This window comes from Dipodomys spectabilis, unplaced genomic scaffold, assembly GCF_019054845.1.
Source record: "Dipodomys spectabilis isolate Male_0828 unplaced genomic scaffold, ASM1905484v1 ptg000003l, whole genome shotgun sequence".
In the NCBI taxonomy this organism is placed as follows: Eukaryota; Metazoa; Chordata; class Mammalia; order Rodentia; family Heteromyidae; genus Dipodomys; species Dipodomys spectabilis.
The window spans coordinates 14,509,551-14,530,955 of NW_024870680.1; the positions used below are offsets into that span (position 1 = coordinate 14,509,551).

The 21,405-nt window shown below is 36.1% G+C and overlaps 1 protein-coding gene across 1 annotated transcript in view; it reads left to right on the forward strand.

Annotated features, from left to right (window-relative positions):
• The window catches only part of Pgm2l1 (phosphoglucomutase 2 like 1), a 38,109-nt gene extending 21,024 nt beyond the window's left edge, over window positions 1–17,085 (forward strand). The window contains exons 4-14 of the mRNA XM_042690021.1: window positions 1,196–1,280; window positions 3,413–3,496; window positions 5,104–5,297; window positions 7,917–8,106; window positions 8,432–8,529; window positions 9,975–10,155; window positions 11,927–12,020; window positions 12,753–12,882; window positions 13,141–13,330; window positions 15,701–15,834; window positions 16,737–17,085. Coding sequence (XP_042545955.1) covers window positions 1,196–1,280; window positions 3,413–3,496; window positions 5,104–5,297; window positions 7,917–8,106; window positions 8,432–8,529; window positions 9,975–10,155; window positions 11,927–12,020; window positions 12,753–12,882; window positions 13,141–13,330; window positions 15,701–15,834; window positions 16,737–16,839 — 1,483 coding nt within the window. The 3' untranslated portion in view covers window positions 16,840–17,085. The remainder of the gene's footprint in view (window positions 1–1,195; window positions 1,281–3,412; window positions 3,497–5,103; window positions 5,298–7,916; window positions 8,107–8,431; window positions 8,530–9,974; window positions 10,156–11,926; window positions 12,021–12,752; window positions 12,883–13,140; window positions 13,331–15,700; window positions 15,835–16,736) is intronic.
• The last annotated feature ends 4,320 nt before the right edge of the window (window positions 17,086–21,405 follow it).

Below are 21,405 nucleotides of genomic sequence, written 5' to 3' on the forward strand. Positions count from 1 at the left end.
ATGAAGGAGGAGTGGAATAAAGCATTTGATTTTTCTTTCATTTGCTAATAGTAGTATTTCTGAAACAGGAGAATTTCAAATGGAAATATGATTACATGCTGTTTATTTAGAGCAAAAGAGTTTCAAAGATAAGCTTTAGATTTTACAAAAAGAAGACAGGTGAGGTGAGGACATAGCTCAAGTGGTACCTGCCTAGCAAGCATGAAGCCTCACTTCAAACCTCAGTACTGCAAAAAAAAAAAATTAAAGATTAGAAAAAAAGAAATATGAGAGTTCACATTTAAAATGATATCTTAGTGTATAGTATAATGTTAATTTTTAGTAAACTTATGAGTAGTTATGTAGCTTGTATTCATATAATCTTTTTTGCTTCATTTTAGAGCATTTTCATAACTTGATAATCTTGATACATTAATAATAAGGGAGTAATTGTTTTTCAGAGAGTAATTGTATATTTAGAATTTATTTTATTTCACTTGCTCCATTCTTATTACCTGTTAGGTTTTATTTTATAGTTCAAAAGCCATCAAAAATGAACAAGAGGAAAAGTATTATAGTGTCAGTTGTATTTTTCTTTTTCCTTTTTCCTGGTACCAGGCTTGAACTGAGGGCTTCATGTTCTCTCTCACTTGCTCACATTGGCACTCTGCCACTTGAGCCACACCTCCAGCCCTACTTTTTGATAATTAATTAAAGATGGAGTCTTTCAGACTTTTCTGCTCCAGTCCTCTTTCACCCTCTTGAGGAGTTAGGATTACAGAACTGGAGCCTGAGTTATAATGTTAATCCAGTTCATTGTTAAGCTCTTTTAAGTTTTTAAAGTTTTTTTTTGTTTTTATTTTGATATACATAGAGCTGGGGATAGATGGAAAACCCTGCATATATTAAGCAGGTGATCTATCATTGAGCTACATCCCTTTCATTAAAATCTTAATTAACATTTTCAAATGATGCGTACAGCATAAATAATCAGTGATTTTAAGAAGGATTGTCTAGATGTGGTGGTACATGCTTTTAATCCCAGCACAAAGGAGATTCAGCAGGAGAGTTGTAAGTTAGAAGCCAGCTTATCCTATTGCAAGATGTAAAGCTACCATATATTCAGATAACTTACATGAAACAATTACCATGTTTAAGATTATTTTTAAAAATTAAGCTAAAAACTAAGTGAAGTCTTCTCTTTTTTTCCCCTTAGGCTTGCTAAACTCACTGCTGCAGTCTTGCTGGCTAGAGATGTTCCTGTTTACCTTTTTTCAAGATATGTTCCTACACCTTTTGTAGTAAGTATTTTGTGCTAGTTTGCTGCCCTGAAAAAGATTTCTCAAATCAACTAAGATTCCAATTTTTGTCATGTGCATAGCTCTGTATTGAGTGACATGAGGAGCTAAAGGAAGGAAAACACATTCTGTTCTGAATTTATTTTCATTTCAACCATCTATGAATTGGATCTGGCTGGGTGCCAGTGGCTCACACCTATAATCCTAGCTACTCAGGAGGCTGAGATCTGAGGATTGCTATTCAAAGACGGCCTGGGCAGGAAAGTCCATAAGACTCTTATCTCTAATTAACTACAAAAAAAATGCCAAAAATGGCCCTGTGGTTCAAAGTGGTAGAACATTACCCTTGAGCACAAAAGCTAAGGGATAGCACCCAGGCCTTGAGTTCAAGCCCCAGACTAGCACCAAAAAAAATAAAATAACTGGATCTATAAAAGGTGACAAATTCAGACATGAGTGGACTTTCAGAAATTGATTTTGGGGGCTGACACAAACAATTATAGATAGATTTGTACATACCAAGAGCCAGTTTGAGCTGGGTTATATGTGTAAAAATCCTATTTTCAATGATGATAGCACGCACATCATTACTAGCCAAATCACAAAGGAAGTCTCAGCAAATATAAAAGACTTCTTTTCAAGCCATATACCTAGGCACTGATACAGTAAAATTAGAGGTAAAAAGTCCATAAAACCTCTTCTGTTTGGAATTTTTAAAATATACTTCATTAATAATTCATTATTGAAGGAAAATATAACAAAGATGAAGAACTGTAGACAATCCTTGTTTTAATACAGGTTCATTGTCATAAAGACAGCCATTATCAGTGTTTGTGAAAATCTTTGTGGTCCCTTTTGGGAATGAGGGATGATCCTTGGCCATTATTAATCCTTGGCCCTGGGTTTGATTCCTCAGCACCTCATAAACAGAAAAAGCTGGAAGTGGTGCTCTGGCTCAAGTGGTAGAGTGCTAGCCTTGAGCTGAAGAGCTGAAGGACATTGTCCAGGCCCAGAATTCAGGCCCCGCTACTGACAAAAAAAAAAAAAAGACTGATGATTAGTCATTGGCCATGATGGATATGTTCTATTCATAGTGTCAGCTGAAGTTTGAACATGTTAGGAGACTGGTATTATTTAACAAAAATGTGGTATTCAAAATTTGGACTATGCAAAGCATAGTCAACAAACAGAAAAAATTATGCAACAGAGTTAATCTCTCCTAAAATGTAAATTTATACTTTGGACACATTTATTAGGTAAAACAGAGTTTAAAATGAGCTAAACCTTTAATATGATTGTGTTAAAAACAGTAAATTTAAGTTAAGTAAAAGGAATAACATAGTGTAAGACATAAGAAGAAAATAAGTAAATAGAAAATAAAAAGCAAGAGATGTGGCTCAAATACTAAATTGCCTACCAAGCAAGTTTGAGGTCCTGAATTCAAACCCCAATATAAAAAAGAAAGGCAAGAGAGAAAGAAGGGATGGAGGAAGAAGGGACGAGAATAGAAAAGAAGTAAGGAGAAGATGGAATGGAGAAGGAAAGGAAGGGAAGATACTAATAGAGGCAAAATTTAGCTCTCTAGAGAAATAAAAAAAAAAAAAAAACAACTCATGCCTGTAATCCTAGCTACTCTGGAGGCTGAGATCTGAGGATCATGGTTCAAAGCCAGCTGGAGCAGGAAAGTCTGTTGAGACTCTTATCTCCAATAAAGCACACTCAAAAAACCAGAAGTGGTACTGTGGCTCAGAGGTAGAGCATTTGCCTTGAGCTAAAGAGCTCAAAACAGTGCCCAAGCCCAGAGTTTAACCCCCACAACTGACAAAAAAAAAGGCACAAATAAATTAAAAGGTATGCATAATAAATACAGTATAGGTTAAAAAAATTATAACTGTTAAGTGGATAAAAAGATAACAAATGTTTAAACTAAACCAAAGGAGATGGAGGAGAAAGGCCAGTCTAATAATTGAATGGTTCTTGAGTCACATTTTAGAACTGGACCCCACTCACAAATCTGGAGTTGATGAGGTGTTGTCATTTATACCATAATGCTTTCTTCAGTTAGTCAAAGGTACTCTCCTATCAAATGTGTGAATGGTTAGGAAGCATAGTGAATTGGTAATATTATTTTTCAGCCATATGCAGTCCAGGAGCTCAAAGCAGTTGCAGGCGTGATGATTACTGCATCTCACAATCGCAAGGAAGACAATGGATACAAGGTAAACCTGGGTAAAACCTTTTTTAAAGCTCTTATTTGATTGTTAAGTGTCTTTTCTACACTAGGGAGTAAAGACAGATATATGATAGAAAGATAAAAACAGTGAGGGGTCCATCTTCACACAATGTAGTAGTATTCCTAATGCCCATTTCTGCTTCTCAATATGTGTAATTATGAAGATCTCTTCATTGGTCTTTTTCCTTCTAATTTCCCCAAAATGATCCTCTCTAAAATTATGTTATCTCAAGAATGTGACAAATTAATGGGAGTTCTGAAGAAGAAAGTCAGAAAGCTCACTTTCCCCTCCCTCCGACCTTCTGTCCAGGCCCCCCAATATCCCAGGATTCATTTGCTTTGTCAGCCTCTGTGGCAGAAAGCAGAGTGGTAAGGGATGAAAAGTGGCTCTGGAAGGAAATAGATGTGTAGCACAGTATTGAGTCAGTGGTTCGGGACTTTTGGATAATGAGCTCATATTCTTATATTTGTGTGTGTGTGTGTGTGTAGGAGATTCCATATTCGTGTGTGTGTGTGTGTGTGTGTGTGTAGTGTGTGTGTGTGTGTGTGTGTGTGTGTGTGTGTGTGTGTGTGTGTGTGTGTGTAGGAGATTCCAGACATACTGAGCTCTATTTTAACTGGGAAAATTTTTTTAATACTAATCTAAGATGTAGGGCCTGTCCAGCTAAGTGCTAGTGTGACCATTCACAGACACAGGAAAGAAGTTTGGAGTATATTAAGTTTGAGATATTTGTGGCTCAACCAGACAGCAATGTCATGAAGAGTTAGATATGAGATCTGTAACTGAAAGAAGAAGTCTAGGCTGAAGTTACAGATTTTGGGGTAGCACACATATTACAGCATATAAAAGTATTTGGAAGCCAAGAAATAGGATAGGGTAGAAAGAAAATAAGTCAAAAATAGATCCCTGGGAATATTAACTTTAACAAAAAAGGGGGAAAAAAAGGGATCTGGAGATGAAATACTAGAATATCTTGGTGGTGTAAAAACCAATGAATAATAAATACGTTAATTGGCTGTTTTGTATATATTTTGTTTAATTTTAAATAAATCATAATAATGGAAAATTATTTCATTTTGTAACGTTTAGTATAATACTGCAAAGCTTTATAGGATATTTCATAACTTCTTACATTATACCTTAACATGTAGGAATAAATCCACTAAATCCACTATTGGTATTTGTCTATTCTAATATGATCAAATTATACCTGCTTATATTTACTTGTATTATTAGTAGAGTAAATTCTAAAAACAGAAATAATACATAATAATTTTTAGTGATTTCCTGTGTAATCATTACCATCAGTATCTTTTGGTGTATTACTAAATTAGTCCATGCTGATTTTTTTTAATTATTAAGAAATTGTTCCATGGGGTTATAATTCCATAAGTCAGAAAATAAGTACAATGCTTCTTGGACAGTGTCACCCATTTCCCCCTTCCTATACCTTCCCACAAGTTGCATAGTTTATTTTTTACATAGTATATATTAAATATGGTTTTTTACTTGATTAATATTATACTCTTCTTTATAAAGCAAAGATGACAAGCATTTTAAATAATTATAGCTATATTTACCTAATCATCTAGGTTTACTGGGAAAATGGTGCTCAAATAACATCACCTCATGATAAAGAAATTTTGAAGTGTATAGAAGAATGTGTGGAACCCTGGAATGGTTCATGGAATGATAATTTAGTGGACACCAGCCCATTGAAGAAGGACCCACTGCAGGACATTTGCAGGAGATATATGGAAGATCTGAAAAAGATCTGTTTTCACAGGTATACAAGTGAGAATGCAGGGCAGGATTACCTTAGGATAAGAATAACAAGTGAGGGAAGAATAAGTGAGAGAAATGTGTTAGCTGTTCATCATATTAAAATTATAGCTAGGGACTAGGAGGTTGCCTCAGTGGTAGAGTGCTTGCCTTGCATGCATGAGGCCCTGGGTTTGATTCCTCAGTACCACATACGCAGAAAAAAGCCAGAAGTGGCGCTGTGGTTCAAGTGATAGGGTACTAGCCTTGAGCTGAAGAGCTGAAGGATAGCTCCCAGGCCCAGAGTTCAGCCCCCACAACCGACAAATAAAATAAAATTATGGCTAAATAACAGTACTCACAATAACCCAAAGTAGAAGTAAACCAAATTATGGATAAATAATTATGGCCAAATAAAATGCAGTAGCCATACAATTACATAAAACCGAGCAGTAAACAGAAATGGAGTGCTGATAGATACTATAATAAAATAAAACCTTAAAACAAGTAAAAGAGACCAGTACAACCAAGCACTTGTGATTCATGCTTATAAACCTGTAATATCAGGAGATTGAGGATCTGAGGATTGTGGTTCAAAGCCAGCCTAGGCAGGAAAGGCTGTGAAACTTTTTTCTGGAATTAAGCACTCAAAAAAGCCAGGAGTGGAACTGTGGTTCAGGTGATAAAACACTAGCCTTGAGCAAAAAAAGCTCAGGGACAACACCTGGGCCCTAAGTTCAAGCCCCGGGACTAGCACCCAAAAAAAAAAAAAAAAAAAGCTAGTTACAAAGAGCCACATATTCCATTTCTGTGATACACCCAGAATAGACAAATCTGAGGAGCTAGAAATGGGGCTAAAAATAGATCAGCAGTTGCTAATAACTGGGAAAAAGCTACCACTGACCAGAGATTGAATAGTTGATCATCAAGTAGTTGATGCTAATTTTTTTTGTGCTAGTACTGGAACTTGAATTTTGAAAATAGGGTATTAGACAATATTAAGAACTTGTTTTATTTGATGTGGTTAATGGTATGATTATGTTTTTAAATACTAATTTTTTTTATTTTTTATTTTTTGCCAGTCCTGGGGTTTGAATTCAGGCCCTGGGCACTGTCCCTGAGCGTCTTTTGCTCAAGGCTAGTACTCTACTACTTGAGCCACAGCTCCACTTCCAGTTTTTCTGTTGATATAGTACTGAAGAATGGAACCCAGGGCTTCGTTCATGCTAGGCAAGCATTCTACTACTAAGCCACATTCCTACCTCCATTAAATACTAGTTCATTCTTATGTAAAATAACATGGTATCTTAAATAAATGAAACTAACCACAATGTTAAGAATGTTGAAGTAGGTATTAAATATATGGTTGCTGGGTATTCTTGTGACTATTTAAACTATTTTGAAAATTATCCTAACAATTTTTTTATCTATTTTATAATAAGATTTATTATTTTATTATTTGTGCTGTTCCTAGGCTTGAACAGGGCCTGGGTGTGTCCCTGAGAGTTTTCCACTCAAGGCTAGTGTTCTACTACTTGATCCCCAGCTCCACTTCTGGCTTTTTTGAATGCTTAATTGGAGACAAAAGTTTCACAGACTTTCCTCCTGGGTTGGCTTTGAACCATGATCCTCAGATCTCAACTACCTGAGTAGCTGTGATTATAGTTGTGAGCCACCAGCACCCAGATTTTACTTATTTTAATAAATTTTGTTATTATTGGGAGCAGTTAGTAAATAGTAAGTAAGGATAGAGAAAGCTTTGCTGTGGAAGAGACCAAAGAAATTGGACTGGATGCTAAAGGAAATGTAGAGGGTAGGAGAGAGAGAGAAAGAGAGGGGGAGAGTAACTGAAGTACTAATGTTCTTGGGAGGGTGTGGGGACCAGAGGGGACTCATTGTTGTCAGATGGACAAAGAAAGAGATATTGATAGATGGTATTGGTTGTGGATTTGGTGTGAGAAGACTGAGAGCTTCCCATCATTGGGTTTCTGTGTCTCAATGATGCATTACATGAAGAGAGAAGAAAGGAGGAAGAAGAGGAGATATTATATCATTTTGGCAAGCAAAATAGGAAACTTTTGGAGTAACAATTTAGGATTTCCTGATAGAGTTGAATGTCTGAGAGTGAAACTATTCAATCTTCTTTGTGAAGTTTACTGATGCAATAATTAGCTATTTACTGCAAGTCTGGAGAAGTACGCATTGAGATATTAGAGAGTCAAGGTAACCAAAATGACAAAAAATGATTAAAGTTAGGTTCAGTGGGATCTGAGCTGTACATGAAAGAAGACAGAAAGAGTCTTCTAGGGAATGAGAAAGACCGGTTGTAGTGGTTTTGGTAAGAGATACAATGGAGGCTTACTTAGGATAATGCCACTCCATATGGCAGGGAGAAACCCAAGTCAGAAAGTTGAACCACTAAAGGAGAATGCATTTGATTTAAGGTCTTTTGAATAGGACTAGGATGTTAGCCCAGTACCAGGATAGTTGCTTACCATGTATGGAACCCTAGCACACACACACAAATCTATCTTAGACCTCTGCTATAAGCTATAATTACTTTTTCTCAGAATTTAAGTGTTTTTAACTATGTCACAGGAAAAGCAAGTTTTATGATATTGACTCAATGGTAATTTTTTTACAGGGAATTAAATTCAAAGACCACCTTAAAATTTGTGCATACATCCTTTCATGGAGTTGGACATGATTATGTGCAACTGGCTTTTCAAGTGTTTGGTTTTAAGCCTCCAATTCCAGTACCAGAACAAAAAGATCCTGATCCAGACTTTTCTACTGTTAAATGCCCAAATCCTGAAGAAGGAGAATCTGTGCTGGTATTTTTAAAAATATTTAACTTATTTCATTTGTTAGCCAAAAATATAGATGAAGCTTACCAACAATTCGAAGATTACTTACATCCTTTGTATACTATATGCAAACTACTGTAGTTTGTATCTATTGAATTGTATTTGAGCCATAGGTTATGTTTTGTTTGAAATCTTTATGGTGGGTGTCCCTAGTTCTAGGCTTCTTATTCTAAATTTAGCCAAATCATCTGCCTTTTAAAATTTATATCATTAACATAGTGCCTATCTGAGGAATATTAATCTTAAGTTTAGGCTCTTCAGTATAATCTAACTTCTGGGTTCACTGTTTCAGGAACTTTCTCTGAGACTGGCAGAGAAAGAAAATGCCCAGATAGTGCTTGCCACAGATCCTGATGCTGACCGACTGGCAGTGGCAGAACTTCAGGAGAAGTAAGTAGCTTGAGTATAAAACTTGAGCTTGTAAATTTTTTATTTTAAGTCATAGGCTCATTGGAAATAGTGAAAATATTTTTTTTTAAAGGTATAAATTTAGCCAGGCGCCGGTGGCTCATGCCTGTAATCCTAGCTACTCAGGGGGCTGAGATCTGAGGATCACAGTTCAAAGCCAGCCTGGGCAGGAAAGTCCGTGTGACTCTTGTAAGGTATATTAAATAGGTTGTTCAGACCTTACAACTCTAGTAGTAAAAACTACTAGAAAACTGAAAGTGGCACTGTGGCTCAAGCGGTAGAGTGCAGGACAGCACCCAAGCCCAGAGTTCAAGCCCCATGACCGACAAAAAAAAAAAAAAAAAAAAAAGACATAAATGTTTTGTATGCAAAAGTTGATATTTTCACATTTTCTTCTTATCTTTTTTCTCCTTTTTGCCATATTGGGCTTGGACTCAGAGCCTCAGCTCTGAGCAAATTCAGCTCTACTGATAAGCCACACCTCCATCCTTTTAATATACTGATTATTTTTGAGAGGGCTGGTTTCTATGTGGGTGTGCCTGGATCACAATACACTTATTTTAGGCTTCCCTGTCAGAGGGACATGCCACTGCTCCCACCTGAGGGAGTTTATGAGAAGGGTCTCATAAATGTTTCTTCCTAGGATGGCCTCAAACTACAATCCTCTCAGTTGCAGCCTCTTAAGTAATCAGAATTATAGACATGAGCCACTAGCTTCTAACTCCTTCCTCTTTTTTCCTATCCAAATAAAGATGTATTTGTTTTTATAAAATTGTAAAGACATACTTTTATATCACTGCTACTTCAAATATATTGTGAACATTTTCTCTGTCCTTATACATTGTTTGAAAATATTAATTTTAAAAACAGTGCAGCATTACAAAAAGCTTTATAAGTTTAATCAATTCTTAATCTTATTTCTTTTTGTGCTGGTCCTGGGCCTTGAACTCAGGGCCAGGCACTGTCCCAGAGTTCTTTATGTTCAAGGCTAGCACTCTACACTTGAGCTATAACACCACTTCCAGCTTTTTTTGTGATTAATTGGAGATAATAGTATCACCGACTTTCCTGTCCAGACTGCCTTTGAACCACTATCCTTACAACTCAGCCTCCTGAGTAGCTAGGATTAAAGCCAGCAGCACCTGACTTCATTTTTTAATCTTATCCCCTTGGTTGCTATGTATTTTTATCATTATGAGGTGACAGTATCTTCACATAGACTTAAACATTTATCATAATTTTTTTATGAAATAGAATCAAAGTAACAATGTAATAATTTTCCAAAAGTTGTTGCAACCACTTCTCCTATAAAGGTCATGCTGGTCATTTATAAAGTCAGTGGCATTAAATATTTTCCCATATGAAGGATGGTGGTTTTAATAAGAAGCTAGAAAGGTCTTGGTTTTGAATTTTCATTCTCTCTACAGTGGTCATTGGAAAATTTTCACTGGGAATGAGTTGGCTGCTTTGTTTGGGTGGTGGATGTTTGACTGCTGGAAGAAGAATAGATCAACAAATGCTGATGTGAAGAACATTTATATGTTAGCCACCACTGTCTCTTCTAAAATTTTGAAGGCAATTGCCCTTAAGGAAGGATTTCATTTCGAAGTAAGAATGGATCATATGTATGTGCTATCTTACTAAGCCTATTTCTGTAAGGACATCTTTCTACCATAACTTTCATTGATTTATTTATAATTTGTCATTTTTCTAATTCTGTTTATATTATTTAGTACTTTTGATAATTTAAACACCCTGAGACAAGTTAATCGAATATATAACTTTTGACTAAGACAAAAAACATTCTTCAAAAATTATATTAACACTTAGTCGTACAGTAATACTTTATTTTCAGGTTGGGAAAATCTGTTTCCTGGGACCTCATCAGTAGCATATAGAGTTCACTCTGAAAACTTACAGGTATCATTGTCCCTTTGTAGTGTCCCTTTGTAGTACATGTGTTATGAACACTTAAGTAGATTTCTAAGTGACAAATTAAGATACAGTGATTCTACATCCAAAAAAAAAAAAAAAGTAAGTAGTGAGTTTCTCTCAGCCCTGATCATAGTCTTTGTGAAACCTCAGGCAGTTAGTGACCATTTTTTGCAGCTACTTAAGTTGTGTTTCCTCTGCTATCTTGCTAAACATTTGTAAAAAATGTCACCTCGAGCTGGGCACTGGTGGCTTATGCATATGCTACCTACTCAGGATGCTGAGATCTGAGGATCAAGGTTTGAAGCTAGCCCAAGCAGTAAAGTTTGTGAGACACCAAGACCCTGAGTCCAGGCCCCAGGACCAGCATTCAAAATAAAAAAGTGTTACCTCTGGGCATTTTTCTAGAGCCATAGTCAACCTGCAGATCATAATACTGATTACATGAGCAAAAGTACATTGTACTTGTCTTTATGAAATAGAATTTTCAATATTAGACTCTCAGAAACACAAATCGCAAACTGAAAGCTATTAAAATTTTTTCAAGCCTAAGATTCTGAGTTATAATGTTTTTCTTGTTTATAGCAAAAAAATATCATGAGCACAAAACTGAAGAAGAACATGATTCTAAAGACCAATATAACAAATTTGTTTTTATTGGGAGTACAATTGACTTTAATTTTTCCTGTTTGATGAGATGGTAAAAAAGTGAATCAAGAAAGTTAGATGTGTTAGTAAACTCTAGAATTAGTGTGTATCTTGAATTAGTGTTCTTTCTGTGAACTGTAGAATAAGACATGCCTTTGAAAGTAAGCGGTAGCTCATCAGAGGAAAAACCCTCAAATTTAATTATTAAAGAAGAACCCAATAACTGTCTTGGTGGCTTTATTTAGCCCATGATGTTAAGAAAAGGTACACTGGGTCCTATGTAGTGATAATGTTCCATCACTAAAAGCTTAATGGCTTTTGATGATTTTGGAGACTAAAACACAGCCTTCACAGGCACCATCTTAATGCTTAAAATGCAGCATAAAGGACAGTTTCAGAGAATCAGTGTAACTGAACCATCTTGGTCAAATTTACCTGAGCACTGAGGCTGTTGTGGTAACAGTGTTTATAAGCATTAGAAAAGATAATAGTGTAAATTACCTATTAGAGTAGTAAAATAGTAGATAATTCTAACATATATATTTATGTTATTTTGTAATTATATTCATTATCATTTATAAACCTTGGGTTGTATTTAATGTAAATCATTTATTGCTGTGCTGTATAAATGGTAGTCAGCAGGAGGGGCAATATGTGTAGTTATGGTACTATATGACTAGATGTCTACCACTGTATTTGTGAACTAAGGAGCTTAACAGAAGATGACAATATATGTTATGTGCATTTAGTGATGAGAGAAAAGCCATTTATTAATAGAGTGGCTTCCTCTGCATTTCAGGACACTTTACCGGGCTTTAAATGGATTGGAAGTAGGATAAAAAACCTCCTGGAAAATGGGAAAGAAGTCCTTTTTGCATTTGAAGAGTCTATTGGTATGTAGTAAATATTAACGTCTTTTCTGTTGATTGAGAGCATTTTAAAAAACACAATTCTCTAGAGAGGAACTTTTGCATTTGGTTTTAAATTTTGAGTTGTAAAAACTTCAGAGAGGACTGGGAATGTGGCTTGATGGTAGAGTGGTGCCTAGCATGCATGAAGCCCTGAGTTCAAGGCCTTAGTACTACATAAGCAGAAAAAGCTGAAAGTGGCACTGTGGCTCAAGTAGTAGAGTGCTATCCTTGACCAAAAGAAGTGCAGGGACAGTGCATAAACCCTGAGTTCAAGCCCCAAGACTGGCAAAAACAAACAAACAGACAAAAAAAAAAAACCTTCAAAGAATGGGAAAATATTTAGATGCATTTTTCCATAAGAAAACAGAACATACAGGTCTCCTGAGTACATTCAGTATTGAAGGGTTCCCTCTATTACTAAGCTTTTGTGGTATGGTGTGGTATGATACGTGGTTTTGTTTTGTTTTGTGACAAGGTCTTGCTGTATAGTCCATGTAGACCTGGAACCAGGTGCTGAGGATCGTGGTTCAAAGCTAGCCTAGGCAGCAAAGTCTGTGAGACTCTTCAATTACTCACCAATTATGTGCATTCTCATACCTGGCTTATTGCTAAGCTCTTAACTTTACTTGTGCTTCTGGAAAAAGAAAAAAATAAACTTACTGAAATTGTAGGCTTAAATTTTCTCCTTTTCTAAAGATGTTCTTTAATTTGTAGGTTTCCTGTGTGGAACCTCAGTTTTGGATAAAGATGGGGTAAGTGCAGCTGTTGTTGTTGCTGAGATGGCATCTTATCTGGAAACTAGGAATGTAACCTTGAAGGAGCAACTGAGAAAAATTTATGAGATGTAAGTTCTATTATGATTTTTTTACATGTGGGATCTTTCTTCCTTTTTCTTTACTTAAAATTTTTTATTTTTTTGGTCCTACATTTTTTAGTTTTCTAAATTTGTTTAGGAAGAGTAGTTCTTGTTTATTTAAGTATTAAAATTATCTGAAATAGGGTCTGCTGCTTTCTATGTAGTATTATAATAGGCTTACCTTTAATATGCTCATATCTAACAGTTACCTGAAATCTGATTTCAGTACTTTAAATCTTTGTACAGATATGGTTATCACCTGTCAAAAACTTCCTATTTCTTGTGTTATGATCCACCTACTATCAAAAGTATATTTGAAAGGCTTCGCAATTTTGAATCTCCAAAAGAATATCCAAAATTTTGTGGAACATTTGCAATATTGCATGTACGGGATATTACTACTGGATATGACAGCAGCCAGCCAAACAAGAAATCAGTAAGTATTTCTTATTTCAACAAGAAAGGAATTTTTTTTTTTTTGCCAGTCCTGGGGCTTGAACTCAGGGCCTGGTCTCTGTCCCTGGGCTTCTTTTGCACAAAGCTAGCACTCTACCACTTGAGCCATAGCTCCACTTCTGGCTTTTTTGGTAGTTTATTAGAGATAAGGGTCTCGTGGACTTTACTGCCTGAGTGGGCTTTGAACTATGATCCTCATATTTTAGCCTGCTGAGTAGCTAGGATTATAGGTATGAGCCACCAGCTTTTGGAAGCTTCTTTTGACAAGTTATCTAGTTACTTATTTTGCAGTACTGGAGATTGAACCCCAGGGCTTTGTGCTTCTTAGATAACATTCTTCCACTTGAGATATGTTCCTAGCCCTTTTGTTTTTGAGACAGTACTTTCTGGTTGATGGTCTGTGAGTAAAGAAGAAAAGGAAAGCAGGACACTGGTGGCTTATGCCTGTAATCCTACCTATCCTGGGAGGCTGATTTTGGAAAGATCATGTTTGGAGGCCAGCCTAGGCAAAAAAGGTCATGAAATGTCTCAGTGAAGAGCTAGATGTGGTGGTACATGCTTGTTTCCCTAGTTGATTATCTATTTCAAAATAATCAGCCAACCATGAAATCCTTCTGTGTATAACAATTATAAACTAATAAAAAATGCTTTAGAAAAAAACTCAACAGTAAGTTCACCTGTCTGGCAAGTATGAGGCCCTGAGTTCAAACCCTAGTATTGCCTAAAAAGAAAGAGAGAAAGAGGAAAAAGAAGACCTTTTTCAGATGACTAGTGTATAGTAATGGATTTATGGAGAAAGAACTCTCAGGGACAGGACTGTGGCTAGAACATCTGAGGGAAAGTACTATTGTAATTCCTCTATCCTCAAACAGACCCACGGTCTTTTCAAGACACCTCAACAGGTAGACTAGGAAAAGTACCCATGTTTGTCTGTTTATTCCATGCCAGTAAATCTTTATTTGTTTTTCAATTTTTTATTTAAAAATATAGGGTTTTAATCCTCAATAGGAAATATACTCATAATCTTACTCATGTAACTGTAACCCCTTTGTTCAGTATCTTTACAATAGAAATATATATTAATAAAAATTTTAAAATATAGGTTTTTTTCCCCCTGTACACAGTATTATCTTGCATATCTATTAGGATATGTGCACTCCTCTTTGGAGAATCACTTATAAACTGTTTGTGAATGTGCTTTGCAAATCTGGAGATACTTTAGACTGTCAAGCTTGCTTATTTCCTTATTTATTTAATTATATTAGAAATTGAACCTTAAGGTATCATGCTTGGTAAGCAAGCATTATTCTACTACTTGAATCACACACCCAGCCCTTTTGTTTTTGTTTTTTAGTTAGAATCTCACTTAACTTTGCCTGACCTACCCTCAAACTTGAAATCCTCCTGCCTGTGCAAGTTACTATCCAGTTAAACCTCTTTCATATTTTATAATTCTTTTTAATTTTAAGATTTTTTTTTTTTTTTTTTTTTTGGTCGTGGGGCTTGAACTCTGGGCCTGGGCGCTGTCCCTGAGCTCTTCAGCTCAAGGCTAGCATTCTACCATTTTGAGCCACGGCGTCACTTCCAGTTTTCTGGTGGTTAATTGGAGATAAAAATCTTACCAACTTTCCTGCTGGGGCTGGCTTTGAACCTCGATCCTCAGATCTCAGCCTCCTGAGTAGCTAGGATTATAGACGTTAGCCACTAGCACCCAGCTTGAAATTATTTTTTTGATGGTACTTGTGTTTGAACTCAGGGCCTAGCTCTTATTCAGCAGATGCTCTGCTACTTAACTCACACCTCTTTGCTTGAGGTTATTTTTTAGATAGAGCCTCACATTTTTTCCCTGGGGCTAGCCTTGAATTGTAATCCTCCTAGGGGCTGAGTGTAAGTCACTATGTTGATCCCTAAGAAAAAAATTTCTAAAAGTGGGACATGGTGGCACATGCCTGTAATCCCAGCATTCAGGAGGCCAAGTTAGGAGGATCACAAGTTTGAGGGCAACCTGGACTATATAGAAAGACCCTGTATCAAAATTTTTTGAAAAAAAATTCTAATTGTCAAGATATACAGCATACTATTTGCCATCTTAGCCATTTTCCCTCTCCATTTCTGTAGTGTTTCTATTCCTATGTACCAGATCTCTAGAACTTTCTCACCTCACTAAATTGACACTCTGTACAAACAACTGCTTCTCATCCCATGTCAGTCCCTGGCAACCACCATTCATTCTCCCTTTTTCTACTAATTATACTCCTTTAGATGCTTCATATAAGTGAAATGTATTTCATAATTCTTGAAAATGAAAATGACACAAGGTGTAATTAAACTGTTCTTGCATTTTGCATAGATACTGCCAGTGAGTAAAAACAGCCAAATGATTACATTTACTTTTCAAAATGGCTGTGTTGCCACTCTTCGGACAAGTGGGACAGAACCAAAGATAAAGTATTATGCAGAGATGTGTGCATCACCTGACCAGAGGTGAGAATTAATTTTTTAGATGTATTTGTTAAAGCTTTATTTAGATATGATTTATATACAATATAAGCCACCTATTTAGCATTCAGTGGTTTTTAATATATTCATAGCTATGCAAACATCACCAGTGCCCAGGCCCAGAGTTCAGGCCCCACAACCAACCAAAAGAAAAAAAAAATGAAGGAGAATTTTAAAGTATGAATAAATGATTTGTTGTGTGGTTTGTAAAATGACTGTGGGGGCAGTTTAAAGGAGACCATCCTAGGGATTTTTTTGAGTAATAGCAGCCCAGTGATGATTTTGAAGGGTATAAGTAAGTGTATAGTTAATTTTTTTTTTTTGGGGGGGGGGGGGGTCCGGTCGTGGGGCCTGAACTCTGGGCCTGGGCGCTATCTCTCAGCTCTTCAGCTCAAGGCTAGTGCTTTACCACTTGAGCCACAGCGCCACTTCTGGCTTTTTTCTTTTTGCTTATGTGGTGCTGAGGAATCGAACCCAGGGCCTCATGCATGCAAGGCAAGCGCTCTACCACTGAGCCACCTTCCCAGCCCCTATAGTTAATTTTTTAAACTAAGTGCCCTTCAGAGTATTTCTGAAATCCATTTTATTGTAATCCCAGTATTGTTTTTCAAAGTTGTGAAGTTGCCTACTTAGATTTCTTTAGATACATTTTCGATATCATCCTGTATCACATGTAAATGAATGTCTGTTAACACTGTTCAATTTCAGTTTATGACTAATATTTTCTTTATGCATGATTTTTTAGATAATCTTACTTTGTTTTAACTGAGTGAATTTCTCTTTTGGTTACCAATTAATTAATGACCCCACTAGGTGTATAAAAATAATGTTTAAAATGTGAAGACTATGAAGATAAAGAATTTCATAACTCTTAAATCTCTTTCCAGTGACACGGCCTTACTGGAAGAGGAGTTGAAGAAACTCATTGACGCTCTGGTAGAAAATTTTCTGGAGCCCAATAAGAATGGCCTGATCTGGCGCTCCGTGTAGGCGCTGCAGCTTGTCTTGACTTTGCACTGGTGTGTGGAAAGAACCTCCAGGAACTCCATGCATTCAGCCTGTGTTAGCATTCTTGCACTGTCTCATCTGGCCAAGTATCCTGTTTCTTTCCTATGTTTTTTTGTTTTGTTTTGTTCAGGTGGCTAAACAAACTGTATAGCATTGAAATGAAAATGTCTGGAAGGGTATGATTCAAATCTTTTCATGAAGTCCATTACATTAAAAGTGTTACAGTGAGACATTGTTCTTCCTTTAACAAAGACAATACAAAAGTGAGTTTTCATATTGAAGTGTAATTAGGCTTTGTTCTGTATCTTGTAATTGTGAATAGCATGGTTAAAAAAGGTAAATAAATGTTATATAATAATAGAGTTAGTTAAGGACATTAGTTCATGAAAGTTGAAAGAACAAAATGTTCCTACATCATTGCAGAAAAGTTTCATTGTTATTTCATAAATATTAATTTATGTATTAGAAACCAGGCATAGGAAGTGGTGCATGCCCGTAATCCCAGCACTTGGGAAGTTTAAGTTGCAACCAGGCAAGTTCAGAATCAGCCTGGAATACATAGCAAGATACTATCTTAAACAAACAAAAACAGTATTTAGCATTTCTAGTTTAAGATAGGTGTTACAATATGTGGTTTTGCACCTCTGTTTCAGGTGCTTTTGGTGCAGTGTATACTTACTGGATGTATTGAAGACTCCATTGTTTACTGAACATAAAACAATAGTGGCAACACCCTAGTGGGCTTTGTTTTTGTCAAGTTTCTCTGTGCCTTCTCAGGGTCTGGTTTGAAGTGAAACAGTGTTTTTGCATTGAATATAATTTATCAGTGAAGTTTCAGCTAGTTAAGGAAAAATTTTCAAACTACATAGGTGCTTCCTCTAATATCAAACGAATTTATTGACTTTAAAAATCCTGTGATTGTAAGGCCTGAATAAAAGTGGGCTTACTGTAACTGTAGTTAAGTCTTTGTGTTAGAATTATGTCAGCTAAAAGAAAACAATCTGAACTGAGAAATGAGCTCTAACTTTTCAATTACATTTTGTAAGTAAATTCATTGTTTTATCCAGTGAAATAAGCTCATTTTTACTAGGAAAAAGAACATCAAAATATGAAATATTTTCTGCAGCTATGCCATCCAGTAAGTATTTAGTACAATCATAATCTCCTAAGCTAAGCAGCATCAGACCTATTTAACATAGATGGGAGAATTTAAATATTTTTAAACACTGAAACTGCTGTTTAAAACTAATGCCCAAGTCTGGGAAGGTGGCTCAGTGGTAGAGTGCTTGCCTTGCATGCACCCTGGCTTTGATTCCTCAGCACCACATAAGCAGAAAAGCCAGAAGTGGCGCTGTGGCTCAAGTGGTAGAGCACTCACCTTGAGCTGAAAAGCTGAGGGACAGTACCCAGGCCCAGAGTTCAGGCCCCACGACTGACAAAAAATAAATTAATTAAAATAAAACTAATGTCCAATATACTTTAAGATCTTGTTAGTTTCTGTAGAATTTCTGATCCCATGAGTACTACCTTTTTTTAATATAGAAAAAATTTTAAGGGAAGTTCCTGCTGGTTGGTTCTTTAGTCTTCTGAAAAGACTTAGTAGACAAGAGCTGTTTAATCTTATTTTTTCATGTATAGTTTTCAGAATACTTGTGGGTAGTATATAAGGTAACAAAACAATGCCTATAGGAGAAAGCACTGGCAGTAGATAGTCTTATTTCCTAGACATAAAACTATAAAGTCTGAACCAATTAGAATACTAATTGAATTGTGGTTTAGTTTGTTGAGCTATCTAACTTTCATTGAGCTCATATAATTCAAACATAAGTTTTGATTATTGTTTTGCCACTATTGTTACTTGTTCCTTTCTTGTAGCTGGATTTTGTATGACTGTAGGTCATAGTTAGCTAACCTTAGAACACCATTTTTCTATATGAGTTGTTTATTTTCAAAGCTTTTGCACTGAAAAAGAAATATGTAGAATTTTTTGTTTTATTCAAAAATGTGTAAAATGTTTTGGTTGTTATTTTATTGTCTCTTAGGCATCTAGATTGTAATTTAGGAAATGGTTTATATTCTACAAAGTGGTATGAACATATATATATATATATGTATATATATGTATATATATACATATATATATAATTGTGTATTTGGTTTTAGTATCTTTGTTTCAGTGACTGAAGAACAAAATGAAGCTGAATGCTAGGATAGCCCATCATAATCACTAACACCATGTCATCACTGTCATTCTTTTATGAAGACAACAGTTATGTTTGTGGGCTTTAATATAATACAACATGTGAGTTATCTTAATGAAGATTAAAAGTTTCTGAAGTTTGGGTTCTTATCTCAAAAAGTTCAAAATCCAAAGTTAAAGCTACCAAAAATTTTAAAGGTTCCCAAAGTGTATAGCTTTGATTCTTTCCAAACTCACGGGTCTGAGCATATTTAACATGACTTAAGTGCCCACTGCCTAACAGGATAGATTCAATGACCGCCCAAGAGGCAGGGGGTGCTGGCCTATGGCTCTCAGCCTTGGACACTACATTATCTATCTATCTCTTTCAGTAACATGGAACTGAGTGTATCCTTCTTAAACATGTAAATTAAACTGACATTTTCTGGACCTCTGAGGAAAAGAAAAGAATTAGACAAGAGATGTGGTTCAGTGGTAGAGTGGTTGTCTAGCATGTACAAGGACCTGAGTTCAATCTCCAGTACTACAAAAGGAGGGAGAAAAGGAGGGAGGGTGGGAGGGCAGGAAGGAAGGAAAAGAAGGAAGGAAGGAAGGAAGATAGGCAGGCAGGCTGGATTAGTAGAGCAACATCAAAGCTTAAGCAAAGTAAACAATATAAATAAATAAAATCAGCGCTGGGAATGCTTTTTTTGAAGGACAGACCTAATACCATAAAGATAAGGAATAGCTGGATGTCTGTAGTTTATGCATGTAATTCCTAGCTACTCAAGAGGCTGAGATCTAAGATCAAAGTTCAAAGCCAGCCCAGGCAGGAAGGTCCATCAACTCTTACTGCCACTAAACTACAAAAAAGAAAAACTAGAAGTGGGGCTGTGGCTCAAGTAGTAGAGCACTAGTCTTGAGCAAAAAAGGTCAGGGACAGAGCCCTAACCCTGAGTTGAAGCACCAGGACCAGCAAAACTTAAAAAAGTAAATAAATAAAAGGGATATGTGTATAACATTGTTTACCTGAGTTTATTTGTTGTTATGATAAACCTATTGCTTTTTTTCTTTAGTGATTCCTAAGAAGAAGCCAGGTTTTAGGAGGTAAGGAAAAATATTTCTGCTATCAATTCAATTCTTGTTGGGTTAACAGAATTGTGCAAGAACCTGAGAGGAGATAAGAGCAGAAAAAAAAACAAACTATGAAAAAGTTCAAGGAAGTAAGGCCATTTAACTCTGAAAGAGGAGGAAGCTATTGAGATGGATTACTAAGTCATATTAATGCAGACTTCTATGGAAGGGTTCAGAATAAGAAGTATTGATGCTATGCTGTTCCCAGTCTCCACTGAGGACTGACCAGAGGGAAGATATATTTAAAAAATAATAATAGTAAGACAGGCCTAAGCCTGTAATCCTAGCACTGGACCCTGAGGCAGGAGGATCATGAATTCAAAGCCAACCTGGGCTACATAGTGAGACCCTGTCTCAAAAAAATAGAATAAATTTTTTTTAAAGCAGGGTGAAGAATTTCTTGGGAAGAAATTGTCATAAAAATCTCCTGTTTGAAAGCTTCTTTTCTTTTAACTGTTGAGGGAAATTTTTAGATATTAAAGGATATACTAAAAGGCCTTTCAAAGGTTCCTTCCTTCTAAATTCAGGCTGGATCAAGAATGATGTTATGAAGAGCGCTCTTTGTGACTTTGGGGTTTCACTCCACATCCCGAAGAATTTATTTAGCTCACAAAATAATTTTTGTATATTTTGAACAGTAGATACATGAGTGCAATGAATAAAGATCTGCTTGGAGAGAGAGAGAGAGAGAGAGAGAGAGAGGGAGAGAGTGTGTGTGTGTGTGTGTAAGAGATATATGAGTACAATGAATAAAGCTGCTTGGTGTGTGTGTGTGTGTGTGTGTATATATATGTGTGTGTGCGTACCACGTTGTGTGCTTGTGTGCTTGTTACAGTACTGGAGCTTGAACTCAAGGCCTTAAGCTCTTGCTCAGCTTTTTCGTTTATGGCTGGTACTCTTGAGCCACACCCACACTTCCTTGTATGTTATTTATAATTTGACTGTACAGATTGAGACTTGAACACAATTGTGTTCATTTTGAAGAATGTATAACATTACAATGTAGTTGGGATTTTACTTTAAATATAAAACATTGTTATGTAGATACAATAACTTCAGAAGAGAGATCTGGGGAGACTAGGTAGTTTAGAATGTCTGCGTATAGGACATAGACCTCCTATTTCTTAAGCAAGATGCTTCTGGAACTGATAGATTGATGGTAGTTGGAATCTAATGGAGAAATTGTTCTATGAACTGCTGCTATTGATACTTTCCACTGATGTTTGTAATGCTTG